At 42.2% G+C, this 26,360-nt stretch overlaps 1 protein-coding gene across 1 annotated transcript; it reads right to left on the bottom strand.

Moving 5' to 3' along the window:
• Nucleotides 1–444: 444 nt before the first annotated feature.
• SLC39A9 (solute carrier family 39 member 9) lies at nt 445–26,245 on the bottom strand. Its single transcript, XM_077322599.1, has 7 exons — nt 25,681–26,245; nt 14,767–14,875; nt 12,669–12,860; nt 10,615–10,683; nt 9,761–9,846; nt 4,761–4,895; nt 445–4,076 (listed from the first exon to the last, which is right to left on the bottom strand). Exons 1-7 carry the CDS (start codon nt 25,774–25,776, stop codon nt 3,846–3,848), a joined length of 918 nt encoding a protein of 305 aa, XP_077178714.1. The 5' UTR covers nt 25,777–26,245; the 3' UTR covers nt 445–3,845.
• Nucleotides 26,246–26,360: the final 115 nt, after the last annotated feature.

Raw genomic sequence — 26,360 nt, 5'->3', positions numbered from 1 at the left:
AAAAGATGTAATGACTGGGGAAGGCACTGGCAAACCACCCCGTATTGAGTCTGCCATGAAAACGCTAGAGGGCGTCACCCCAAGGGTCAGACACGACCTGGTGCTTGCACAGGGGATACCTTTACCTTTACCATGCTTTAAAAAGGGGAAAGGTATTCATAAATTCAAATGCTACTGCTCTCCAGGTGCTAAATGGAGTTCTCCCAGAAGTACAACTGGCCTCTAGCGTACAGAAATCAGCTTCCGTGGGAAAATAACTTCTTCAGTAGGTGGCGGTCCCTCCCCACCTCACCAGCCCACCTTCCCCAACTGTACCCCCAAATTTTCAATTTCCCAACCCAGACCGGCAACTCTACTTATTGCAACAGAGGCTGGCAAAAGGGTTTCAAGTGGAAGCAACTCTTTAGAACTATTCACAAGGAATTAGACCAAGTTCATCCAACACAGCAGCTAATAAAAAGTTTTAATATAATAAAAACATTTTTAAACCATTCACAATTAAAGTGAAAAAAAAATCAAAAAATAAGGCAGTCATCCATGGAATGGTTTCATGTGTACAAATGATTTGGAAAAGACATCAAAATCACACTTTAGTACACAGTCAGATATACAGCTATGACCCGGGAACACTGTACCCACAAAGCCACAGCTTCTCAGAGACACAGTCAAAACACAGAAAAACTGATCTTTTGAAACAGATACTCCGCTTCTGAATGTCACTGCTGAGCCCCCCCTCCCCCAACTCCTATTGGTTCATCAACAAATAACATAAAACAGCAGTACAAACATACTAGTTCAAGTTTTCCCATTCCTGTACAGCCGACTACAAAATGTCTGCTGTCACTGGGTATACCTCTAAGATGGGCCGGATACTTTTACAAGCGTAGTTTTCTGCTGTTCCACATTATCACCCTAAGATAATTCCAAGTAACTTTGCTCCCTTGATTTGACTGCCATCCTCACAGATGTTAAAAAAAGAAGTCTCTGTTAAGCTAGAGACCATTCCCTTTATTTGGACTGTTTTTAGTTATGATTTAACATAATGTTGCACACTGACATAGCTCATCATAAACTGGTTTTCAAAGCTCAGTCAATTGATGTGAGCAGTAGAAACACAGGAGGCTAGACTTGCAAGATACTATTAAGTATTCATACTTTTTCTGTGGCTCCCCAAAAGTCTATTGCTGAAGCCAAGATTTTTATCAATAAAACTTTTGAGCAGCATTTGACTTGATTATTAGGTGGGGAAACATAAACATCAGAGGTTACTTTAACCTTGGAGATCCTTAAAGTTAGGCTCCTCACTGCTACAAGGGACAAGACATCCAGCACTGCTGAAGGCACAGCCTCCCAAACCACTCTCATGGTGATAATTAGCAGCCCAGTCCAGATGAAGTGCCAAGGCAGCCATGTCATTACAGAGTGACAAGTCAGATTAGTGGCGGTGGAGAGTCAGAAGTCAGGACAGAGTCATGTAATGCTATTCTTTCAATACAAACATGGCATATCGTTAAACTTTATCTCAACTTTACAACAGCATATTTGGAAATGTTCTTTCCTATATTGTCTACACTTTGCTTAGTTTCACTCAATGTGCAATACGTGAGTGTTAATGATTCTAGACACTGTCCCATTTCCTTATCAGTCAAAGACAGAAGTCCAATCTAGGCTTCTTGTTTTGACACCAGGCTCAGGCTCTGTGAGCAAGAAAGATATAGTGGAGATTGTTTTCATAAATATGAAGTGATCCAGCATTGACAGCTTCATACCTAGATCTTCAATAAGCTGCATTCAGATGTGAAAGGCAGCTCAGTCCAACAAAATTTCCTATACCAATATCATAATACTATTGCAAACATTCAGGGTGGCTTAATCCAAACTCTTATCAAGTGCTTGACTTGTCCACTACTGCCAAATAAAGTTCTGTAACAAAAACAAAGGCTTTTAATCATTCTTGTGCCTATGTTACCTTCAAGTTATCCTAAGCAAGTGCAACTAGAGCCATTTTAGTTGATTAACAATGACCACTTCCATGACACAGGCTGCTTTAATTTTGCAATGCATCACTAATTATGTCTTGTGATTTTCCAGACATTTGACTTCACTCAGTTTTCTTCATCTCAAGCAGGCATCAAAACAGGAGGAACATGGAGGCTGTCCTCCTTGTAGAGGAGGGCTGCTTCAGATCAGATGTGCCACTGCTCAACTGTCAGGAAAAGATTAGGCAATGGATCTAATGTACCACCCACAGAGCTCCACTAATGCAACAGGATTTTCCTGCCTCCGATGGCAGACCACTAAGCTCCCCGGGGACTGCACGGAGGGCAAAAATCAATGAAAAACACTCCCACTGGCAGAACCGCTACATGCTGATGAAAAAGGTTTGGATCCAATCCTACATCTATTAATTATTTTGTGCTGATCGAAAACCTCAATTTCCAGTGTTAACAGAAGCCTCAAAGCTAAGCTTCTTAATGAAGTCCTGTGGCTGAGCCAATATCAAAGCATCCTGCAAAAATCGACCATTCAAGACAAATCCTCACCGAGGACCATGCCGCTATTATCCAACTAGTTAGTACAGGATGTGAACAAGGAATGGAAGGAAGTTTTGCTGTGGATTGTAATCACGCGGGTGAGATGGGAGCAAGTCTGGCATAGAGAAATAACTAGCACCAGGGAGACACTAGTTATTTTATATTTTTATCTTTTTTGCAATGAAAATGTGACTAAACAGAGAAATGCTTGGCAATGGGAATAAAGACATATAAATAATTTGCTGTAAAAATTGAGTGCCAAGAGTCTAGATACTTTGGATGTCCTAGGTTTCTACCCATGGCTTGTTTCTTCCAAAACAAAACAAAATTTATTAGCCAAAGGTAGCACACATGCAAAGGCTGCTGCTGCATTCCAGAGCTGCACTCTCAGTCAACACTGAAAGAATCCAAAAGTGAGACAGGGTGGGACCCAATTCAAACAGCCTCATGTCAATTCAGAATGGCTTATCTTGTCTTGCTTTTAATAAATGCTAAACCTTAAGAACTCTGACTACAGAATTTACCTCTGCACAAACATTTTGTGCTAGCTGACCAGTATTAACCTCATTCTATTTCAGCAGAATAAACCTTTCCAATTAAATTGGTACCGCATTCATTTCAATAAGTACCAACTTGTCAGTTCAAAACAGGCTAACACTCAGCCCAACACTGCTGGCTTATTCAACTGTATGGATCATTAAATTTAAGGAGCACAACAAGGTTACCTCCTAGTAACACAATACAAGATTTCCAGCCAGATGCTTAGCTAGCATGACTTTTGCCTCCTAAATGGTTTTCCGGCTTTGTGCAAACATTTTTTCACAGTTTGTTATCCAAGATCCGTATCAAATTTATATTCCCAGGATAGCCTGCGCTATCATTATAACACGTACAATTTTGAGGAAGTGAAAAGGAATCCATGTATTTGAAGGCAGCATCCAATGTCAACAGATCAAGCTGTGAATGCTGACACACAGAATACTTTGGTGATTATGATTTCATTGTGAACCACAAAGTTCTTCCCAAATCATCTGCCATAAAATCTTAATTTCAGCTTCCCTGAGAATAGGGCAGGAAGTCATAATTAAAGTATTTTCAAAAAAAGTTAAGCAAAATTAATGTCCAGCTGTCCAAAGTACTGTCCTGCTACACTAAAAGCTCTCCCAGAATGCCTCCTTCTGCAGCCAGGCTTCTCTCTGACTCCTTAAAAAGATGAGGTGGTTTAACAAGGTAAGAGAGACAATGATAAAAGGGCAGCCAACACTTGCTGCTCATGTCAGATTGAGGAGTAGGTTGCTGGTCTCTGGGTCTTTAATGCTGGTGTCCAATGGACAAAATCAGAGGAATCAGGCAGCCCAGGACTAGAGCTGCCACCTCCAGGCGGCTGAGTCCCTTTCCTCCTGCAGCTTCAGTTTTGTGGCTATGTCCCATGCCCCCGACCTCAGGGAGGACATGAACTGTCGCAACATATAGAAAAGTCCCTGCAGAAAAAAGCATGGCGACTCCAGTGGCGTTGACTTCTGAAAGAGCTTGTTTACTGCTCTGCAAAACAAGAAGAAAAATGAATCAATGAACAAAACCCTTCAATAATGGTTATTACTTGTTCTGATCGAGGCAAAAATTATACTTCCTGCCCTGAAAGCTGATCTCTTTGATTGTTCCTTCAGTAAGTCAACCTTTACAGCACAAGCAATTGAAATCATAAAAAACAAAAAGAAAAAAAAGAATATGTAACATTTCCTGAAACAGCTATTTGGTAAACAGAGTCTCGAGGAATTTGTGAACCACAGTCTACTCAATCAGGGCTCTGCTTCATGTAAGCTTAGTAAGCCTTTAAGATGATTGAAACAGATTGTTTCATTCTAAAATATACACACACACCTATGCCTCTGAAATTTGTCATTACAGAATAGTTGGATAATTTATTTCCATTCCAACAACACTCACATAAGGAACAACTGCATGGCTGAGAAAGACACAACTTACATAAAATTCAGTAACCTATTAAGCCAGTCATAGCACAATTTTTGGCAACTCATACGCCATACTCAATACATAAAATACACAACTGAGTCATACCCTAATTAGCTATAACTTACATTCCCCAGTACGTTCACTCAACTGGCTGGCAAAAATAATAAAATGGCATTTGCTAAACACCCAAATGTCTGGCGGATATTCCATCTATTACTAATTGTAAGCAGTTAAATCTCTCCAAATCTTTACCTTGCTTAGCCCCAGGTAAGTCACCATTGACAAAACAGGTGCTGCTAGTGCAAAAACTAGCAAGTGCTTCCTGATTCGATTCCGCTCAAGACCAGCATGCATCAGGAAAGAGACTAGGCCAAAGGCAGCTGGTGCCTACAAGAGAAAAATAATTTAAAATTATCTGTGAATACTGAACAAGATGCAATCATTAGGCTGGATCCTACAGAAATCACAGATGCAAATCGGTCTCTGCCTTCAGATACTTCAGTCAAAGCTTCAGCTTTGTGGCTATGTCCCATGCCCCCGACCTCAGGGAGAACATGAACTGTCGCAACATATAGAAAAGTCCCTGCAGAAAAAAGCATGGCGACTCCAGTGGCATTGACAATTCAGTCAATTACAACAACAACCTTTATTGGCATAAAAATAAGACAAATCCGAATACATTCAATTAGTTGTTAAGTTAACGCAGCTTAATTGCCATTTGTAAGAATTTAGCCACTTTATCAATTGTATCTGGATCCTGATTGGAGAGAAGGGAACTGTACCTTGTGTTTATCAGAGTAGCCAATACATTTAACTAGGAGTGAGTCTAGAGCTTTAGCCCAAATGGCATTGTATATGGGGCAGTAAAAAAAAACGTGCTGTATGGGTTCTATAGAACTTTGTTTACATGAGCAGTGTCTCTGTATGTAAGGAAACTTCTGAAATCTCCCAGCCATAACTGCTGATGGGAGGATATTAAACCTGGCAAGCATAAAAGCCCTGCGTTGTTGGGGAATAACAAGATGAGAGAAACAGAATGCTAAATTATCAGATGGTGGAGAGATACCTAAAAAAAGTAGAGAGCACGTTTTTCTAGCTGCGTTTGAGAATTCCAAATAGCAGAAGGTAAAAAAAAAAAAAGGGGGGGGGGAGCAGAAAGGGGAATAAGACAAAAGGAAGTCCTCTCTCTCTCCTGTTGCTGATATTGGGAATACAGCAGAGAAAGTCTTCAATTCACGCAAGATGGAGGAGGTACAGTCCTCCTTAACACAGTCCCTGGCTGCATTTTGTCTGTAAGGTTCCATCAACCCTTCCTCCCACTCCAGCATCAGCTACTGCGAGCTATGGAGAGGAGGTAAAGGAAAGATTTTTTTCCTGAAGCAGCTTGTGCTTACAATTCATAGACTCCAATCCATTCCTGTCCATGCATACATTCATCATAAATCAAAGTTTTACAGAACCACTAGCCTATTGCTGCCTATGCAGTTTTCTCTGCCGGGTTTGATCATGAAACAGGTTAACACTGAAACATTTCCTATTTCAACTGAAATCCAACTAATTTGGCTTCTGTTAGTACACCAAAACCCAAGGATTTCCTGAATTTAACTACACTGAGAACATAGGCAAACTGCAACCTGAGTAATAGCAGTATTTATTCGTTTCTAAAAAAATAATAATAAAGAGTATTCTTACAAACTTCTGTTCTAGCAGGAATCTTTTTCTCCCTTGTTAAATGTAACACTGAATGCTACCCAAAGCAAAAGTGTCTGCTGCTACTAATTAAGAATCAGGCATCACTGAAAGATCTACATGTTGAACTAAAATGTAGCTTCAACACAGAGGTAAAGGTAAAGGTATCCCCTGTGCAAGCACCGGGTCATATCTGACCCTTGGGGTGACGCCCTCTAGCGTTTTCATGGCAGACTCAATACGGGGTGGTTTGCCAGTGCCTTCCCCTGTCATTACCGTTTATCCCCAGCTTCAGCACAGAAGCTAGTGTTAATTGGGATGTTCAACTTCTACAGCAGTGATAGAGCAGTGGCTCTTCAACATGTCACCTGCAGCTCATATGGGCCTCTGCCCCAAGTCCCAGAAAAGTGGATAAAACCCTTGACTGGTACAGCTTGAGTTTGGCAGGTGGTTCCCACCCTGAAAGAGTTGCTGCTGGAGGAACAGGTAAGCTGTAAGTCTCATGCTAGGACTGGAAGTATATCTGGATCTTCTGACTGATGATGGTTGTGAAGGAGACTTTCCATGAACCACAGAATGCAGTTGCTTTAAGGAAGCTGTTATGTACACAGAGGTATTTGTGACTATGTTGAGAAAATGGATAATCAAAGGCAATGGGCTTGATATTTGTTCACAAGAGACAAATGCTAGTCTGCTAAGGAAAAAAACCTATGGAAACAGAATTTTTAAATTTTAAATATCCCAATTTTTCAAACATCTACCAGAGGAAAACTTTTCCGCATTCATTTCAAATAAATACTAGACTGAAATCCTCAAGTCTTTAAGTTTTTTTAGTTTCTACTATGGTTACTGGGGATGGGGACGAACTGAACCATGAAGCAAAATTTGTGACAATTCTGTTCATGGTTTGGAAACCAAAGTCATGGACTTCTATGAACCTTTATGGCAGCTTGGGGGGTTCATGCCAGAGCCAGCTTGGTGTATTGGCTAAGAGCAATAGTCCTCCACCTACAGTCAGTGATCTTGGGCCAGTCGCAGTTCCTTTCAGAGCTCTCCCCAGCCCCACCTACCTCACAGGGAGTCTGCTGTGGGGAGAGGAAAGGAAGACGATTGCAAGCTGCTTCAAGACGTTTCTGGTTAGCAAAAAGTAGGGCATCAAAAAAAAAACAGCTCTTTTTCTTCTTCCTCCTGGCCAGAGCAGAAAGCCAGGAAAAAAAAAAAAAGCTGAGCAACTGGGGCTCCCTAGGGCTCAGCTGTTTTGCACTTTCTTGTGCAGTCGCCTTTATATGAGGTGACAAAAAGTACACAAGGTATTACAAAGTGTGGCCACAGAACAAATATATATATATATATATACACCGGTACTACAATAGTTTTATTTTCAGCACCTTTTTCATAATTCCTAAATATATTATGTCAGCATTTTAAATACAAACAAATGTCCGTTTGCCTTTTCCACAGGGCAAATGAGTTAAGATTTTTATTGATAGAAATCTTTTTGTATGTATGTAAATTCATGATGTTTCATCCCATTATATATATGCAAATATTTATCTCCTAAATATGACAGCATATTTGATTATTTTTTCCAACTTAAATTTATTTTATTTTATATTTTATTATACACTGCCCTTCCTTTCTGTTCATGGTGGTTTACAACGAAAATGGAGAAAGGGAGGCACAATACAAATGTGTGGTACGATACACAAGCATTATGACCATACTAGGAGCAAAGCCCATTTTAAAAATGGGCACTGAAAGGGGTGGCAGGCAGGAGGGCATGTGAAGGTGCGGCCCAAAGGGAAGGGAAATTCTCCCCCCCCCTCCGCCAGTGGAATGGCCGTGCCAGCTTCCCTTTAGGCTGCAAAGCCCTCTTGCCAACTTGCAGAGGTGGATGAGAAAGCCTGCCCTCCCCCCGCTGTCTCCTACCCCCTGGGCACTTACATGTGTCCTGGGGAGCGTCCAAGGGCAAACTGCCAACAATGGCGGCAGAAAGCCCCTGGCCGGCTGGATGGGCAGGAGTGAGCATGGCCTGTGTAAGGCAGGACCCATGCCTCAGACAGGCCACGGCCACTCTCCGCCCACTTAGCCCTTAGCACATTGTAACAGCGAGCCCGCTGTTGGTTCCTTCACCAAAGGCTGCACCACTGCCTCCTTCCATTCCTCCAGGAATTCTCTGGTTGAGTGGGAGAGGTTGATTATCTCCCAGAGGGAGGCCCCTAGTTAATTTATATTATCCTGCATAAGCAGGAAGTCTTAGGGACCCCATACCTGTCCTGTGGGTGATCTCATTGTGTGGCTCTTGTCATTGACACAGGAGCCAACTAGTTTATTATTTCTGAAAGGTTTTTTACAGTGACAGCTTTTTAAAAAAGAAATTGCATGAATGGTCAAACTGAATCTTAATTAAGAACACCCAGGAACAGGATTTTTTATGGTGTGGGGAAGATATTAGGTAAACCATGGCAGAGAGTGCTCTTTTTTGGGAGCAACAACCACCTGCAGATAGCTTGTGTCTTTTTGGCTCAGTGAGAAAGTTTCCCTGGAGTTGGTTAGTTTAGTCTTTTTATCCCCTGAATAAAGCTTGTACGTGAAGCAGGAGAACCCAGAATTTATTTGTTTGTTTATATACCGCCCTCCCGAGATTCATGGTGGTTTACATAAAACGTAGAAAACAGTACATGGAACTTAGTTTCATAACAATAATATTATTAACATTAAAGCTATAACAGAAGTAACACACTTTAACAATTCAAACAGGTCCAGAACAGAAAATGAGTGAATTTCTGGGAGGGAGGGAGCAGGGGCCCTATAGATGTTGCTGAATGCTTGGTCTCAACCAAATGCCTGGTGGAAGAGCTCCCTTTTGCAGGCCCTTTAGGGCCAAGGATCATTAGCCGGTCCGTGGCGGCAGAGCGTAAAGCTCTTTGGGAGGCAGTCCCTCAGGTACACTGGGCCCTGACCTCATATGGCCTTGAAGTGTTGGGGAGTTTCCCAAGAATCTCCCAGACAGTCATGGCTAGAAGTCTCCTGGGCTGACCTTGAATATGTGATAAGATATGATATGGAGACTAGGAAAACAGAAATGTGCATATTTTAACTGACTTTATGTGAAATTTATGTAAAAATATTGTGAGCAATCTATAGGTAGATATAAGTTCTTTATGCAATTCTTTGTATAAGTGATCAATGTTTGTGCTGGCCTTTTTGTAATGCATTATATTGGATATCTTTTGTATAACTTGGATTTTTAGAACTGCATTGTAGGTGTACAATTATTTGATAAGGTTGTATTTATGGACATTAAAACTTTATGATGAATATATACTACATATTTATAATTGGCCTTTCTAAACATTGCACTTTTTATCTATCAGTTCATTATTAAGCACTGTACCCTTATTATAAATAGAAATAAAGAAGGTTTTCATGAAATAACACAAAACAGATTAAGATTGGTAGCCATGTTAAGTTTGTAGCAGTAGAAAAGAGCAAGAGTTTAGTAGTACGTTGAAGACTAAAAAATTTGTGGCAGGGTGTGAACTTTCATATACAGGACTTACCTTATGCAACATAATTGCAACAAAAACTATTAGTTGGACACTGGTCTGAGATGTAGAGGCAGCAGCACCTAAGGCAACACCATCCGCTTAATAGGGGGTTGGCAGGGACGCGAGAGAGAAGCAAATACAAGAGTCAATATCAAGGACTTCCTAGATCGTCTTATAGAGCACCCATTATAAACCATTAATACACCATAATTTGCCTTCTCTTGCTCAAAATCTCAAAAAGGTCGTTTTGAGAGCAAATAGCAGTTTCAACTGAACGATGAACCAATTAACTTATGCAACAACACTCAAAACCACATCTGCTCCCTGGGCCCTAAGCACATCACTGTCCTTAAATATACCAGATTTGTTCCTAGTTTCTTTTCATAAACTGTCAGAAGCTTTCCTAAATCTAAAAACTGAAATGAGACAAGTAGGTTCCAGGTTTTAGTTACAATAAAGGCACCCTTTGCCTCCTGAGAGCTTTATGGGAGTAAAGGGAGGAGGCTGCATTCATTTCTGTATGTATGTATGCATGTATTAATTATATTTGTGGGCTGCTGTTTCTGGGCCTGCCGCCTTGTGGTGGCTCACAATAATAAAACATATAATAAAGGCCATTTAAAAACACACACACCACATAATCCTTCAGATGCCTAACACGCCAAGTCCCCGGTGGTGGTGGTGTTATAGATAGGACACCCCAGGGGAAGGTCAAGATCTTCTGTCAGCCTGGCCTGAACCAAAAGCCTGGCCTCCCCTTTTTCTCCCAGATCCAATGCAAAAAGCATAGTAAACATGTTACAGAATACCTTCCACTGACAAGTAATGCTATCTACTGGCAACATGGCAAAGACAGACAGACTTACCTGCAGCGTGGACAACTAATCCCAGTGTAGTAGTGATTTTGGAATTGCTCGTTCTTGCCACTTCTGGGTCTGAAATAATTAAGAAATCTTAACCAAATAAGATATAAACATATATGGAGAATTCCCTAGAAGAGAGATATTACAGGTGTTGAATTATAACTTTTCAAATAAACATAAGCCACATCTAAATAAATGTTTTCTTATATCACTGAACTTTCTAGCTCCGTATTGTCTACTTTGACTGGTAGCAGCTCTCCAGCATCTCAGGAGGACTCTTTCCCAACATGGCACAGTCTTCACTCTTCCACTATCAGGTGAAGACTTTGGTTTCTTCTGGCATCCCCAGTTGCTTCTCACAGATCCTCCTTCCTATTTGTGTGTGTTTTAAATTGCTTTGTTTATATCTATATGTGGGTTTTTTTGCCCTGACTGGATAGTCCAGGCTAGCCAGATCTCATCACATCTCAGAAGCTAACCAGGTCAGCACCAGTTAGTATTTTGAATGCGAGCCCCCCAAGTTTCAGCTTGCAAAGTCAGGAAATGGCAAACCATCTCTGCATGTCTCTTGTCTTGAAAGCCCCATGGTGTTGCCGTATGGCAACTGGGACTTAATGGCAAAAATATTAAATTTGTTTTAATTATCATTACTTTGCGGGCCCTATGATGTGCAGAAAGGCATCTGAAAGTGTTTTAGATTGGCTGAGAGCCTTTAATTGGAGATATCAGGGACAGCAAAAAACAAAGGGGGAGAAAAAAAACTTACCGTAACCCCAACATTGAATTAAGAACCAAATGTTAAAGAGTTACAAAACTAAGGGCCTATATGTAGCTTAATACATAACAAACATGTTATCAAACACAAGAAAATGTATGTATTTATTACAATTGAATTAAAACCACTTATATTTCCTTGGACCAGGATAGGAGGTATAGTATCATTCCGAACATATGAATTCAACCAAGGCAGAAATTATCCCTGCCTTATGTCCCAGATAATTGCAACAATTTTAACTTGGTCCTAGTTTTAGAAACGACAGTATTAATATTGCAGTGTTTGGACCCATTGTGTACTCATTATCCCTGACTAGTGAAGAAGGCCACTTGGCCGAAATGCAAATGGTCAGGGTCACATCTTTAAACCACTCCATGGGAGCGGTATAAATAAAACAGTAAGGGCTTGGAGGGTGGCCGGGATGGGGGGGGGCCATGATTGGCCCCTGGTGCTTTTATTAGTGTATTGTTATAGGGCCAAAGTTCATATTGTTCTACAAGAAATGTTCAATGTTTAGTATCTAATTCAAACCTGGAAATATGGTGTTGAATATCTGTCAGGAAGGCTCTTCAACTGTGTTAAAACCTAATTTTCTATGCAATCACTGCAACAATGTTACATCTATAGCCAACAGAAAATTAGTTGTAGAATCTCAAGGACTGTGGAATTCTTTTATGAGAAAATTAATAAATTTTGGGCTAAGGTCAAGACTCTGAGAAAGAGTGGGCTTTTCCTTTTTAAAAAAATAAATACTGGGTTAAAGTATAAAAATGATCTGTATTGAAGAATTCAGGAGCTGGAAATATCATGATAAAGTGGGTTTTTCCTTTTTTCATTTCTTTTTATAAATACTGGGTTAAAGTTCATACTGTTCTATAAGAAACATTTAATGTTAAGTACATTAAAATATGTTATTGTGAAGTGGGCTTTTTGTTGTTGCTTTGTTTTTATATTTAGAGGCAACAGATATATTTGGACTATTTGGCAAAATGAAATTTCAAGCAAATGGTGACTTTGGAGGGTAGAGGGAGGGGTGATATTGTAATCAAATATATTCTTTCCTTGTTCTTTTCTATATCTATATAAAAATAAGAACAATGGGGCCCTTACCTAAGTGACCTCAGAAGATAAACTAAAATGGAATATTGTATGGAGGGGGTATACAGCAAAACATATGTAGAGCATAACTTACTTAATGTTTACTAACTCATATCTTATATATCTGTTCTATTTCTATCTTTCATGAAAAAAATTGTATTAAAAAAAAGAAAGCTTGATTTACCATCTGTTGTGTGCACATGAGAACTGCCAATCTGATCCACCAAAAGCATGAAGACAAAGCCAAGGACAAGGGAAACTCCAATGTAAGCATGTAATCTTGAATGATCGTGGTCATGGTCAAACACCACTGGCAATTCTGCTGCTTTCTCCGATTCAGCCGCCTTTTGAGTCTCACTGACTGGATGGTGCTTTGCTAAAGGATACAGGACAATTTGTTATTACAACTACATAAAACAGTTTTGACAGCCTATTGCTTTCAGAGGGATTTTTAAATTTTATGAAGGGGTTTAACAGCATAATTTTAAATCTATCCTGAGTTAATTTGAACAAAGATGTATGAGCATGCCAATTTACTCCTGATATTTACTCCTATTTAGTTGCCAATATCATCATTGCAGTATAAAAGAGCTACACAGCAGCAAATAGAAAAAACACATTTTCAGTCTTCAGCTTTTAAAATCTTTCAGTCACAAAAAATGTTATTTCACAATGCTTAATTTTTAATAACAAATTTTTATTGTGACAATAATTAGATGCACATGATTCACTTATAACACAGGAAAATAACAGTCCAATTTTGTGCAGAATTACACAGCCCCCGGCCACCAACGCAAGTCTTCTCCCGTCCCCGGATCGCTGCCAGGGCGGTGGGTGGCCGGCGGCCTTCTCCCGGCCCCGGGAGCAGCCTCACCGCGTCACAGACGCGGCGAGGCTGCTCCTGGGGCCAGGAGAAGGCCCCGGGTCGCTGCTGGGGGGGGGGCGGCGGGTGGCTGCGCCAGCCTCTGGGAAGCCTTCGCCCTGCGAAGGCTTCCCTGGGGAGGGGGGCCTAGCGTCCATTTCATTTTAAAATAAAATGGGCTTTGATTCTAGTATGTATATAAGATACATCCACAAAACCATGGATTCTGGGCAATTCCAAATGTACAAACTGCTTGATAATACAAGCTGTTAAACTAACTTGAAATGCTTAAATGTAGTTCCACATGTATAAATATACTGATTCTGAAACCCCTCATGGGCCTTTTGACAAGTATTGCAAGATACATTATTTATCAACATTGTACCTATCATTCTGTCTTGCATGTCAGGGAAATACACATGGAGGATTACTAAATATTCTCTTTTGACAGCAAAAGAATAGATCTACATCCCAGACATCAGTGAGAAAACAAGAAATTTATATGCTAATTTTATATGCTAATTTCAGTTTTATTTTCAATGCAATGGGAAGCAAAAATGACTCCTGTTCCATCAGGTTATGTTACAATTTTTTTTAAAAATCAGAAGATACCATAGTGTAACTGACTTCATTAAGACTGAAGAACATTCAAAGTACAGAATTTCAGAAGACTGAAAACAGTATAATGGTTAAGGGGTTAACAATCACAGACTTGCAAAAGGCACTAAAACCTAACATGGGTGGCTCCATAAAATTCCCACAATTATCTGCATGTGAAGTTACAGAAAAGACGCCAGAGAGCTGATAGCTCCTCGGTTTCTTAAACCAGGATGGTACAGCAGGGATGGTACAGTCTGACTTGGTTGGGAAGGGCTCAAATTCCTACTCTGACAAGAAGAGCACTGGTGACCATGGGTCAATCACAAACTAAACAAACTCATAGGCTGTTGTGATGATACATTGTGGTTTATGGAGAACTATACCTACCACTCTGGAATTCTCAGAGAAAAGATAAAATTTTAACAAGCTAACAAAGGGAGTGATGGAATATAAACTTTTTATCTTTGAATCACTGTATCACAAGCTGTTTCTGAAATTCTCCTGTTTCCAAAATAAAAATAAAAATCTGCTGTTCAAGCAAAATAGACCTAAAGCTCCATACATTTCACTGCGCCCTATTCATGGTCCCTTGGATTCTGGTTGGGATCTTTAAAATATTTAAATGTAAAAATAAAAAGTATAATGTTATCCTACAATTGCTGAAATTCAGACTACTTTGTGATCTATAAACACAATATGAAGTGTCTATAAAAAAGCTTAAGTATAAAAGAACAGTAGCTAAAATTCAGTGCTTCAGCAAAAGGTCAACTTTAATTATTCAGAACACTTTGCATCAGAACAATCATTGTTACTGTCTCACCCTCCAAAATATCTTCATAAAGTGCATGTACTCCTTCAGGCACAATGACAGCCAAGGCGGTTCCACAAAGGAGGCCAGCACCAAGGACTGTGACCAGCTTTAACCTTTCCTGCAAGCAAACATAGAATAATGAAAGTTTTACAGCACCCACAGTCTTGTCACAAGAACAAGTTTCGGGATGAACATGCTGTTCATTCAAATATCACTAAGAAGCCAGTGGAACACATGATGGAAGAACTCTTAACCCAACCAACCTAAGTATAAAGGATCCATCATAGGATACTCATAAAATACCTGATTTAATTTACATGGTATTTCATTAAGTGAGCTGTGTCCAGTGAGGGAGAAGTCTTGAATCTCCACAACACTAGACATTTTACAACTATTTCAACTACATGCAGTTACCTAGTCAAATGTAAAGATTAGTTGACATAAAGTGGAACCATAACAAAACTAACTGAGCAGAATCATGGTTTTCTATGTAATATTGGAGAACTAGCTTTAGGAAACATTTCTAATGTTACTTTTTAAAAATTGTGGGTCCTAACAGGCTTACTACAGGCACTAAAATCCAAGATGCAAACATTTCTTTCTATACCAAAACCCATGTCTTAAAAAAGAAAAAAAGGTCTTTCCTGTTTACCTGGAAAAAGTATGAGCTCATATGTTGATTTTTTCTTTAATTAAACAGATAAATGGAATATAAAATGTCTTTTAATTAGCCAGTCACATATAGAAAATAATTATTTCCATACAAGTAGCTTATCGAGCTATTATACAGCTCACAGGTATAAACCAGAATGCTAGCAAGTGATCTGTACTGAAGTCCACAACAGTACAGAACTTATGCATGAAGATGTTATGTCACCTATCCAGAGACCTCCTCATCTGAAGTGACTCAAAGAAAAACCCCAACATATTAAAATTATAAAAACCACCAACTCGCTCTACACTGGCCTGCCTTTGGGCTTGATCCAGAAATTGCAGCTGGTGCAAAATGCAGCTGCTAGGGTCCTCATAGGTACACCATGGAGGGCCCATATTCAGCCTGTGCTGAGGCAGCTGCATTGGTTGCCAGTTGTTGTCCGTTGTTTTATCATACCAAATACTGTTAAAATCCATTTCTCTCTCTTTCTATTACATTGCCTGTTCACTAGTAAACTAATACAATTAATATAACAGGAGGACCCTTCCAACTCTATTATTCTATGACTAGTTTCAAAGCCCCTTTATAAAAAGGGGTTTTGAAAGGCGCGTGAGTCCGGCAGGGAGGGAACCCCCAGCAGCCGCGCTTTGCGCGACTGCTGTGGGTTCCCTCGGGCGGCGGTCTGATGCTGCGAGAGGCGCGAAGCGCCTCTCGCCGCGTCAGACCGGCAGGGAGGGAACCCCCAGCAGCCGCGCTTCGCGCGACTGCTGTGGGTTCCCTCGGGCGGCGGTCTGACGCGGCGAGAGGCGCTTTGCGCCTCTCGCCGCGTCAGTCCGGGAGCAACTGCGAGCCGCGCTGCGCGCGGCTCACAGTTGCTCAGCCTGGGAATTGGAGGGACCAATCGGCAGGCGCTTCGCGCCTGCCGATTGGTCCCTCCGATTGTCGTGAGGAAGGGTCCAACCCGGACCCTTCCTCATCACGGACAAAGCCCACCTCTAGGGGGCTTAACGAATTATTTAGTCTGTGGCGCCCATGGCGCCACGGGCTGTTTAAAGATGATCAGTATATAAGCATAATGACTGTTTCCTGACTTTTTTTGGGGGGGGGGGTCTTTCAAAAAAGAAGTTACAGCGCCCCCCTCCAAAAAACAATCCTCCTATTTTTGTCTTCCTTGTTGAGTTTTGACAGTGTGTTAATAAGTGTAGGATACTAAATTTTCTGAATGCAGTCAAGCTCAGATGGGGGTGTCTGCTTTTTTTCTACCGCTTTGTGATTACAAAGACAAGCAGCTGCTATTACTTTTCCATACGAGTAGGTCATATCTCCATCACACAAGCTAGTCAAATAACAGTCACTGGAATAATGCATAGGTCACAGCCTATAATTTTCATAATGTTAACATGAATCATCTTCCAACATTTTTGAGATTGGGGAGAGGTCCATAAAACACCAATGTCAAAGCATCCTTCCCAATATAATCCCAAGTGTGAATTAAATACCTTATTTCACTTGGAGATAAACATCAAAAACTGAGAAATTTTAAAAGCTGCCCTGAGTCTCTTGGGAAGGGCAGGGTATAAATGTAAAAATAAATAAAAATTATCTTCAGTGTTAATACATTAAGATACTCAAAGCATCTGAGCATACTGTCAATCCTCCTCTACTGTTTCCAAGTTTAGCACTTACCTGTTTTTCATATATGCTATCTATTTTTCAAAAAGCATAAACATAGAACAATTTTGAAATAATCTATGCTGCCAGTAGTCTGGAGAAACTTTTCAAACTGCATATATAAATACATAATATGAATTTTAGTAGCAATTTGGTAACCTAAAGTTGTGACAAATCATTATTTCATAATTACTTTTATCCAAGTTTTTAATCATAACAATTTCATATCATAGAATCATAGAATCATAGAATCATAGAATCATAGAATCATAGAGTTGGAAGGGGCCATACAGGCCATCTAGTCCAACCCCCTGCTCAACGCAGGATTAGCCCTAAGCATCCTAAAGCATCCAAGAAAAGTGTGTATCCAACCTTTGCTTGCAGACTTCCAGTGAAGAGGCGCTCACCACCTCCTTAGGCAGCCTATTCCACTGCTGAACTACTCTGACTGTAAAAAACTTTTTCCTAATATCTAGCCTATATCGTTGTACTTGAAGTTTAAACCCATTACTGCGTGTCCTCTCCTCTGCAGCCAGCTGAAACAGCATCCTGCCCTCCTCCAAGTGACAACCTTTCAAATACTTAAAGAGGGCTATCATGTCCCCTCTCAACCTCCTTTTCTCCAGGCTGAACATTCCCAAGTCCCTCAACCTATCTTCATAGGGCTTGGTCCCTTGGCCCCAGATCATCTTCGTCGCTCTCCTCTGTACCCTTTCAATTTTATCGACGTCCTTCTTGAAGTGAGGCCTCCAGAACTGCACACAGTACTCCAGGTGTGGTCTGACCAGTGCCGTATACAATGGGACTATGACATCTTGTGATTTTGATGTGATGCCTCTGTTGATACAGCCCAAAATGGCATTTGCCTTTTTTACCGCTGCATCACACTGCCTGCTCATGTTTAGTTTACAATCCACAAGTACCCCAAGGTCTCGTTCACACACAGTGCTACCTAGAAGCGTATCCCCCATCCAGTAGGCATGCTTTTCATTTTTCTGACCCAGATGCATAACTTTACACTTATCTTTATTAAATTGCATCTTGTTCTCATTTGCCCATTTTTCCATTGTGTTCAGATCTCGTTGAACTCTGTCTCTATCTTCCGGAGTATTTGCCAATCCTCCCAATTTGGTGTCATCTGCAAACTTGATGAGTAGTCCCTCCACCCCCTCATCTAGATCATTAATAAATATGTTAAAAAGTACCGGCCCGAGCACCGAACCCTGAGGTACCCCGCTACTCACCTCTCTCCAGTCTGATGAAACACCATTGACAACAACTCTTTGAGTGCGGTTCTCTAACCAATTCCCTATCCACCTAACGATCTGAAAATCCAGATTGCAGTCCTTCAACTTATCCATCAGAACATCATGGGGAACCTTGTCAAAAGCTTTACTAAAATCCAAGTAAATGACATCAACCAAATTTCCCCGATCCAGCAAACCTGTTACTTGGTCAAAAAAGGAAACTAGGTTGGTCTGGCAGGACCTGTTGGAGACAAATCCATGCTGACTTCCTTGGATCACCAAATTGTCCTCCAGATGTTTGCAGATCGCTCCCTTTAATATCTGCTCCATTATCTTCCCCACAACAGAGGTCAGACTCACTGGTCTGTAGTTTCCCGGGTCATCCTTCCTCCCTTTTTTGAAGATCGGAATAACGTTTGCTCTTTTCCAGTCCTCCGGGACATCTCCAGTCCTGAAAGAGGTTCCGAAGATGATGGACAAGGGCTGTGCAAGTTCTCTGGAAAGTTCTTTGAGTACTCTCGGGTGCATTTCATCTGGACCAGGGGATTTGAACTCATCCAGTGCAGCTAAATGCCTCTCGACAACCTCTCTATCCATGTTAACCTGCCACCCAGACACTATCCTTTGGCTACAGCCATCTCTAGATGTGCCTAAACACTTTGACCTGTGGGAAAAAACAGATGTAAAATAGGCACCTAAGCCTTTCTGCTTTCTCTGCATCTTTCGTTAGAGTTTGTCCATCCGCACCCAACAGTGGGCCTATTGCCTCCTTTACTTTACGTTTGCTCCTCACATAACTGAAAAATCTTTTCTTGTTACAATGGGCTTCCCTGGCCAATCTTAGCTCACTCTCAGCTTTGGCCTTTCTGATGATTGATCTACAGTGCCTAGTAACCTGTAGGTACTCTTCTTTAGAGCTCTGTCCTTCCCTCCATTTCCTGAACATTTTCCTTTTCTTTCTTAGTTCCTCTTGAAGTTCTCTGTTCATCCAAATAGGCTTCTTAGAGCTCCTGCAGTGTTTTCGTATTTCTGGAATAGTCATTGATTGAGCATGCAATAGCTCTTGTTTGAGTAGCGCCCACCCTTCACATGCTCCCTTCCCTTCCAGCATTCTTGTCCATGGTATGACACTCATCATGTCTCTGAGTTTATTAAAGTTTGCCCTACGAAAATCCAACATCCGCGTCTGGCTACAAGCTTCCTTGGCTCCCCATCTCAAAAGGAATTCTATGAGGACATGGTCACTTCCCCCTAGGGTCCCCACCTCCTTCACCTCATCCACCAACTCTTGCCTGTTGGTCAGTATTAAGTCCAGTATGGCTGAACCTCTTGTGGGTTCATCTACCATTTGATAAATGAAATTGTCAGCCAGGCAGGTCAGAAACTTGCATGACTGAGGACGCTTCGCAGAGTTTGTTTCCCAGCACACATCGGGAAAATTGAAGTCACCCATGATGACAAGGTCCTGCCGTTTGGATATTTTCTCAAGCTGCTCACAAAGTGCAGCATCCACATCCTCTTGTTGGTCAGGCGGTCGGTAGCAGACACCAACCACCACACTGTTTTCCCCTCGCTTATTTTCACCCAGATGCTTTCCACTGTAGATATGCTCTCCTTCACTAGCATTTCCTGACAGGTAAGCCCTTTCCTCACATACAGTGCCACTCCTCCACCTCTTCGATCTATTCTGTTTTTTCTGAACAGTTCATATCCATCCACCATTACATTCCAGTCATGAGAATCATTCCACCAAGTTTCTGTGATGCCTACTAGATCATACCTTTCCATCAGCATGAGAAGTTCCAGCTCTTCCTTTTTATTGCCCATGCTTCGGGCGTTAGTATAAAGACATCTGAATCCTTTTTCTTTTGGTTCCCTATGAGCTGGCCTTGCCGGTTGGGCTGCCTCCGATAGTTTTCCTTCCATACACTCCCTATGTTGACCGTCTCCTTCCCCTAGTGGCTTTAGTTTAAAGCTCTCCTGATGAATCTCCCCAGGTTCCTGCCAAACACATTCTTCCCCAGTTTCGATAAGTGCAGTCCATCAGGTGCTAGTAGGCCTTCCTCAAGAAAGCCTATCCCATGGTCCCAGAAACCAAATCTCTCCTGCCGGCACCAACTACGCAGCCAGTGATTCACCTCCATTATCTTCCTCTCCCGACGCATTCCTCTTCCCTTGACAGGCAAGATTGAAGAGAATACCACTTGTGCCCCCATTTGCTTGAGCTTCCTCCCCAGATCTTGATAGTCTTTTTTAATAGGAGCGATGGTATTCAGGGACATGTCATTCGTTCCCACATGGACCATCACAAATGGGTAGCGATCCGTAGATTTGAGGAGTTTGGGCAGCCTTTCTGAAACATCTTTAATTTTCGCCCCTGGCAAGCAACACACCTCTCGGGTTAGGGGGTCGGGCCCAGCCACATGGCGATCCATTCCTCTTAGCAGGGAGTCTCCAATTACCAGTACTCTCCTCTTTTTTTTCTTCTCAACTCCATTTCCTTCTGTCCCCGTGGCCTCTTCCCTTTGTCTTAGAGTTTGTTTTGGGACCTCTTCCCTTGTTGACCCTTGCACCTCCTCTGCAAGGGCCTGAAATCTATTCTGGAGCTCCAAAGGCCCCGAGAACTGTCTCGCCCTTCGCCGTTCAGTCTTTTTCCGAACTGCCTGCAGAGGCTCCCTATTGTGGTAAATCTCCTTGTCCTCTTCAGGACTGGGTGTATTCTCTTTATTCCATGTTGCAGAGCTCTGGACTATGAACTCCTCCCCTTTCTTATCATATCACCTGCTAACTGTTGTAGTTTATCAATTCCAAGAAATTTTACAATAAAATCAGAGTCCAGTAGCACCTTTAAGACCAACAAAGACTTATTCAAGGTGTGAGCTTTCGACTGCAAGCACTCTTCGTCAGAATAAGAACTGATCATCATATGCTTGGCACTCGAAAACGCACGCCTTGAATAAATTTTTCAGGTGCTACTGGACTTTGATTTTATTGTGCTACTTCAGATCAACACGGCTAGAAATTTTACAGATCGGTTCAACATTCTTTTAAGATCAACTTTTAACCATCGTGAACACTGTCTTGCTGACAATTTGCCTAGAAACACGTGATGGTATGTGAGAACTTCCAATGGCCAAATAAGCAGAAACGAGCAAACTTATTTGTGTTTTCTATATGAAATAGCTCATAAAGTGGGAAACACTTGATGTTGCTCTATTTGATGCCATAAAGGGTTGGAATTAATTTTTTTCCATTTTAGTATCTGAGATGGTTGTATATTGTAAATTTAGTGTTGCTGTCTGATGTCCTCTTTTATGGCTTGGATTGGAAGTTTTAGATTATTCCAGAGAGCCAGTTTGATTTGGTGTAGTGATTAGGAGTGCAGACTTCTAATCTGGCATGCCGGGTTCAATTCTGCACTCCCCCACGTGCAGCCAGCTGGGTGACCTTGGGCTCGCCACAGCACTGATAAAACTGTTCTGACTGAGCAGTGATATCAGGGCTCTCTCAGCCTCACCCACCTCACAGGGTGTCTGTTGGGGGAGAGGAAAGGGAAGGCGACTGTAAACTGCTTTGAGCCTCCTTTGGGTAGAGAAAAGCAGCTTATAAGAACCAACTTTCTTCCTCTTCTTCAAATAAAATTTAGACACTTTTCCCCCCAACTCTGCAATAAATCATACATAATTATTATTGGAAGAGTTTGGATCCCCAGTTCCAAATATAGGAACCCTAGTAGTATTGTTTTGACTGTACCTACTTCAAAGTGTTTAACTTAGACCAGTTCTTTGGTAATATTTTTGGCCAGCTAGCCTTAGCTAATTTATTTATTTATTACATTTTTATAGCATCCTCCCTTGCAGCTCATGCCAGTTTACAGCATAGATTCAGAAGTTCCATTATAATTGTGAGGTACATATTCTGGAAAATTAAGAAATTGAACTCAGTAACTTGCATCATGATAAACATTCAAACTGTTAATATAACTGTATAACATACAATCATAATGTAAGGATTGCCAGAACTGATGATGGCTTATAATGTTTTTACTGAGTGTATCTGATGTAGAGGGGTTCTGGGGAGTCCAGTAGACGTTATCAGTTCATTAGCCCCAACCAAAGGCTTGGCGAAGTCCTCTGTTTTGCAGAACTGTGCTAGCTCCAGCAGTGCCCTGATTTCTGGAAGTTCATTCCACCAGATGGGAGCCAGGACAGAGAATGTCCTGGCCCTGGTTGAGGCCAGCCATGCTTCCTTGGGGGCAGGGATCACCAGCTTGTTGTAATTAGTTGAGCGTAGAGCTCTCTGAGGGGCATAGGCAGAGAGGCAGTCCCTCAGGTACACTGGGCCCAGATCACGTATGACCTTAAACTTGACTCAGGCTTCAACTGGTAACCAGTGCAGTTGCTACAGTACAGGCCATATATGGGCCCTCCGAGGCGTTCCCATGAGGACCGTGGCAGGTGCATTCTGTACCGCCTGAAGTTTCCAGAGCAGGGATAAGGGTAGCCCTCCACCCAGAGCGAGTCTTAGAAGTCCAATCTAGAGGTGACCGTCTCATGGAACACTGTGGCTAAGTGTTCTGGGGCCAGGTAGGGTGCTAATAGCTTAGCAAGGATGCCAGTCATGCTACTCTTGCGACCTGAGCCTCCATAGAGAGACAGGCATTGAAAATCACACCCAGGTTCCTGGTAGAATGTGCCACTGATGTGGAGGGGTTCTGCACCCCATCCAGGCAAGGCAATCATGCTTCCTCACTGGGATTTTTCCTACCCAGCCACAGGACCTCAGTCACTGAACGGTTGAGTTTCAGACAACTCTGCTTGAGACATCCTGTCACTGCTTCCATTCATCTGGCTAAGGACTCTGGGGGTGAATCAGCGCGTCACCCATCAGGAGGAAGAGCTGGGTGTCGTCTTAATATTGGACAAGAGGCTGCATAAAGATGTTGAATAAACTTGGGGAGAGAACCCCAATTTAAGCAACTGAGATACCTGAAATATAATTTTCAACCCAAACTAAGTCATAAAGGGCTTTAAAGTTCAAAAGCAACAGCTTGAATTGAGCCCAGGACCAAATTGTTCACCAGATCAATGGATTTAATACACGCATAATATAACTACTCTGGATAGTTCCACTCAGTAAACACATGTTACGCCAATTCTAGTTTCCAAGTCATCTTCATGCTGCATTAATCTAGCTTTGATATCTGACTAGCATGGTCAAGATAGCCAAGTTAGCTCTGTCAAGGAAGGGATAGTTTCTGAGCCAGGCATAACTGAAAAAAGGCACTTTCAGCTACAGCACCAACCTGTACAACTAGTCGTTTTACAGAATGCCATAGAATGCCATTTTACAGAATGCCAATGCCATAGGGAATCTAAAGTAGATAAAAAGGTTCTTTCCCCTTTGCCAGCTGACCATATTTGAAAATTGCCATAGTTACAATCAAGTAAAATTTAGTTAGGAGTATGTCAGGATCTGTCTGTTTGTTGGCCTCCTGCCATGGTTATTTGACCATGTCAATTTCCAAGTATCAATGATGTAGTTTCCAGGTATCAGTGCCAGTTGTTACAGTATTGTCACTTGTAAACTGGGGGGGGGGGGGGAGGAGGAGAGACTATTAACTGTCAAATCGCATGCAGAACCGGGAAAGTTAAATTGCTTTGTAGCTTTGCCTCTGCTGAATATCTCTTGTTCTTTTGTATAGTCTAATTGCCAATGTTTACTTCAGAAGAGGGAAGAGTGGGAGAGGGAAGCTTGAACATTATCACTGAGGCTGGCCTTGGATCAGCCTTGTACAAGTGATATAATGTGCACCTGGATACAGGACTAATTCACATGCTTTCCCCTGGGAACATGGGAAGCCCATCTTTTCATTACTGGGATGTTGACATATGTATTTGGAAGTGGGACTTTTAGGGTTATATTGATCAGTGTATTGCCTACCAACTCATTTTCAACAAAAATAATCATGAGCTTCATATCGCTACTTCAATAAACTGCTTTTGCTGTTGTTCAAGTATGCTCATTGACAAAGCTGACGTAGGGCTGACAGTGTGTCCTAAAGTAGCCCTGAAGGTTTCAGTGCTAACAGAACAAGATATATAGAAAATCAATATGCTTCAGTATGCAAAAGGTTTATTTAGAGTTGTCTGCTTGTACCTTATCTTTTCTACTTAGAATCTGCTTTTGCACATTTTTACTGCTTTCCCCTTAAAATACTGGAAACATTTTGTAATATTTTCTAAAAATATATCTTATGAGGCAATCTTCAAATGGTAAATTATAAAGTAAACCAGAACTACAAGTTTTCTGCTTTTGTTCAGTCTTTCAGCTTCTATATTTCTATTGCTTTTCATTTCCTTATGCTAATCCCAGGGTGTTCTTTTATGATTTAACGGTACTTCCCAGTTATTTAAAAATGCATACTGTTTTATGTTGTTTGAAGTTTGTTGCAAGTAATTCACTGGAGAGCTAGACAACAAATAATGTAAATAAATTTCTACATGCTTTTCTTTCAAGACCCAGCTTGATGTAGTGGTTAAGAGGCCTGGCTTCATTCCTCATACATCATGCATCCAGCTGGATGACATTAGGCCAGTCACATTTCTCTCGGAGCTCTCTCAGCCTCATCTACTTCACAGGGTGTCTGTTGTGGGGAGAAGCCACCTTGAGACTGGGGTACAAAATCAGTTCTTTAATATGGGCCCTAATACCTGGTTTAAAAAAAGAACTGGTTTTTTTATATCCATCTTTGCATTATCCAGATGAATTTCAAAGCAGCTTACAAACACCATTCCCTTCCTGTCCCCCAAACAAGCACCCTGTGAGGCAGAAAGGGCTGAGAGAACTGTTGTGTGAGAACAGCTCTAAGAACTATGACTGGTCCAGTGTCACCCAGCTGGCTGCATGTGGAGTGCTAACAACAGTACTAACCTTTAATGCTCAAAATATGAATTTGCCAATTTCAGACAGATTAAGTCAGCAACAGTCACTCAGTCACTCAGGGGCACTTTAACACTCCATTGTGGCTCCTCTGAGTACTGTTCCCCAGGTGGTTGTACCTCACATTTCAGGAAACTGGGAGGCTTGCAGCTGCATCTCCACTTCGAAACAGCCACCACCGGAGGAATGGGTAAGCTTCAAGCCGCCCTGAGGTGCAGGCCTCATACTGCTATGAAAATAAACGTGGGTCTCTGCCAGCCATGGAGCAAGGACCATTACTTTATTGTTGCTGTTTGTAAAGCCTCCAATACAACATTGTGCCGTCGTAGTCCTCCTCCCCAAAGTCAGGAGACAAACTTTCGCCAGTTGTTTCCGAAACGACAGGCAGTTAGACAGACGCTTCCTTACCTCGGAGAAATTAACGGCTAACGGGATGATCCCAGCCACGTAGCAGCCCACCAGCATAGCCAGCGAGAGCAGGCTGATCGACAAGAAGTCGTCCATGGCCGGGTTCTGCCTCTTGCTACCCCGGGCCGCTAATCCTCCGCCGAAATCGCCTGCGCGGCCCCCGGAGGAGGAGCCACCCTCATGGGCCAAGAGCAGCCCGCTGGAGGAGACTCCCTCCTCGCCTCGCAGTCGCCACGCGGCCTAGGGCCGGCCTCGGCACCCTTCCCTCCCGAGGGGCTCCGCCGCGCTCCTAGACGGAAAGGCCGCCGACCGGGCGGGGGGTCCTGAGGCCACGCAGGAGCGGGACAGGCAGAAGAAGAGGGGGAGAGAAAACTGGCCCTTGGCAGCCCTCAAGCAGGGAAGGAGGGCAGCGAGCCGGCCTTCGCCTCCCCTCCCGCCTCCCTCAGCTGCCCAGCTACGGCAGGTGTTGCCATGAAGGCCGAGCAGCAGCTCCTCCTCCTCCTCCTCCCTCCGTCAACTTCCGGGACACTTGGCATTGAAAGGAGCCGTCCCAGGGGCCGGCTCTTGCTTTCCCGCCCTATTTTAAGATGGTGGACAGATTTACGTCCTTGCCTGAGGTTCTCCTTACTTAAGCGAAGGAGCCCTTAGCAAAGATGGCCGACTTCTCGCTCAACTTCCGT

The sequence above is a fragment of the Paroedura picta genome, chromosome 2 (assembly GCF_049243985.1).
Source record: "Paroedura picta isolate Pp20150507F chromosome 2, Ppicta_v3.0, whole genome shotgun sequence".
In the NCBI taxonomy this organism is placed as follows: Eukaryota; Metazoa; Chordata; class Lepidosauria; order Squamata; family Gekkonidae; genus Paroedura; species Paroedura picta.
The sequence above is the reverse complement of the archived record's forward strand: the minus strand, read 5'-3'. Positions and strand labels throughout refer to the sequence as shown.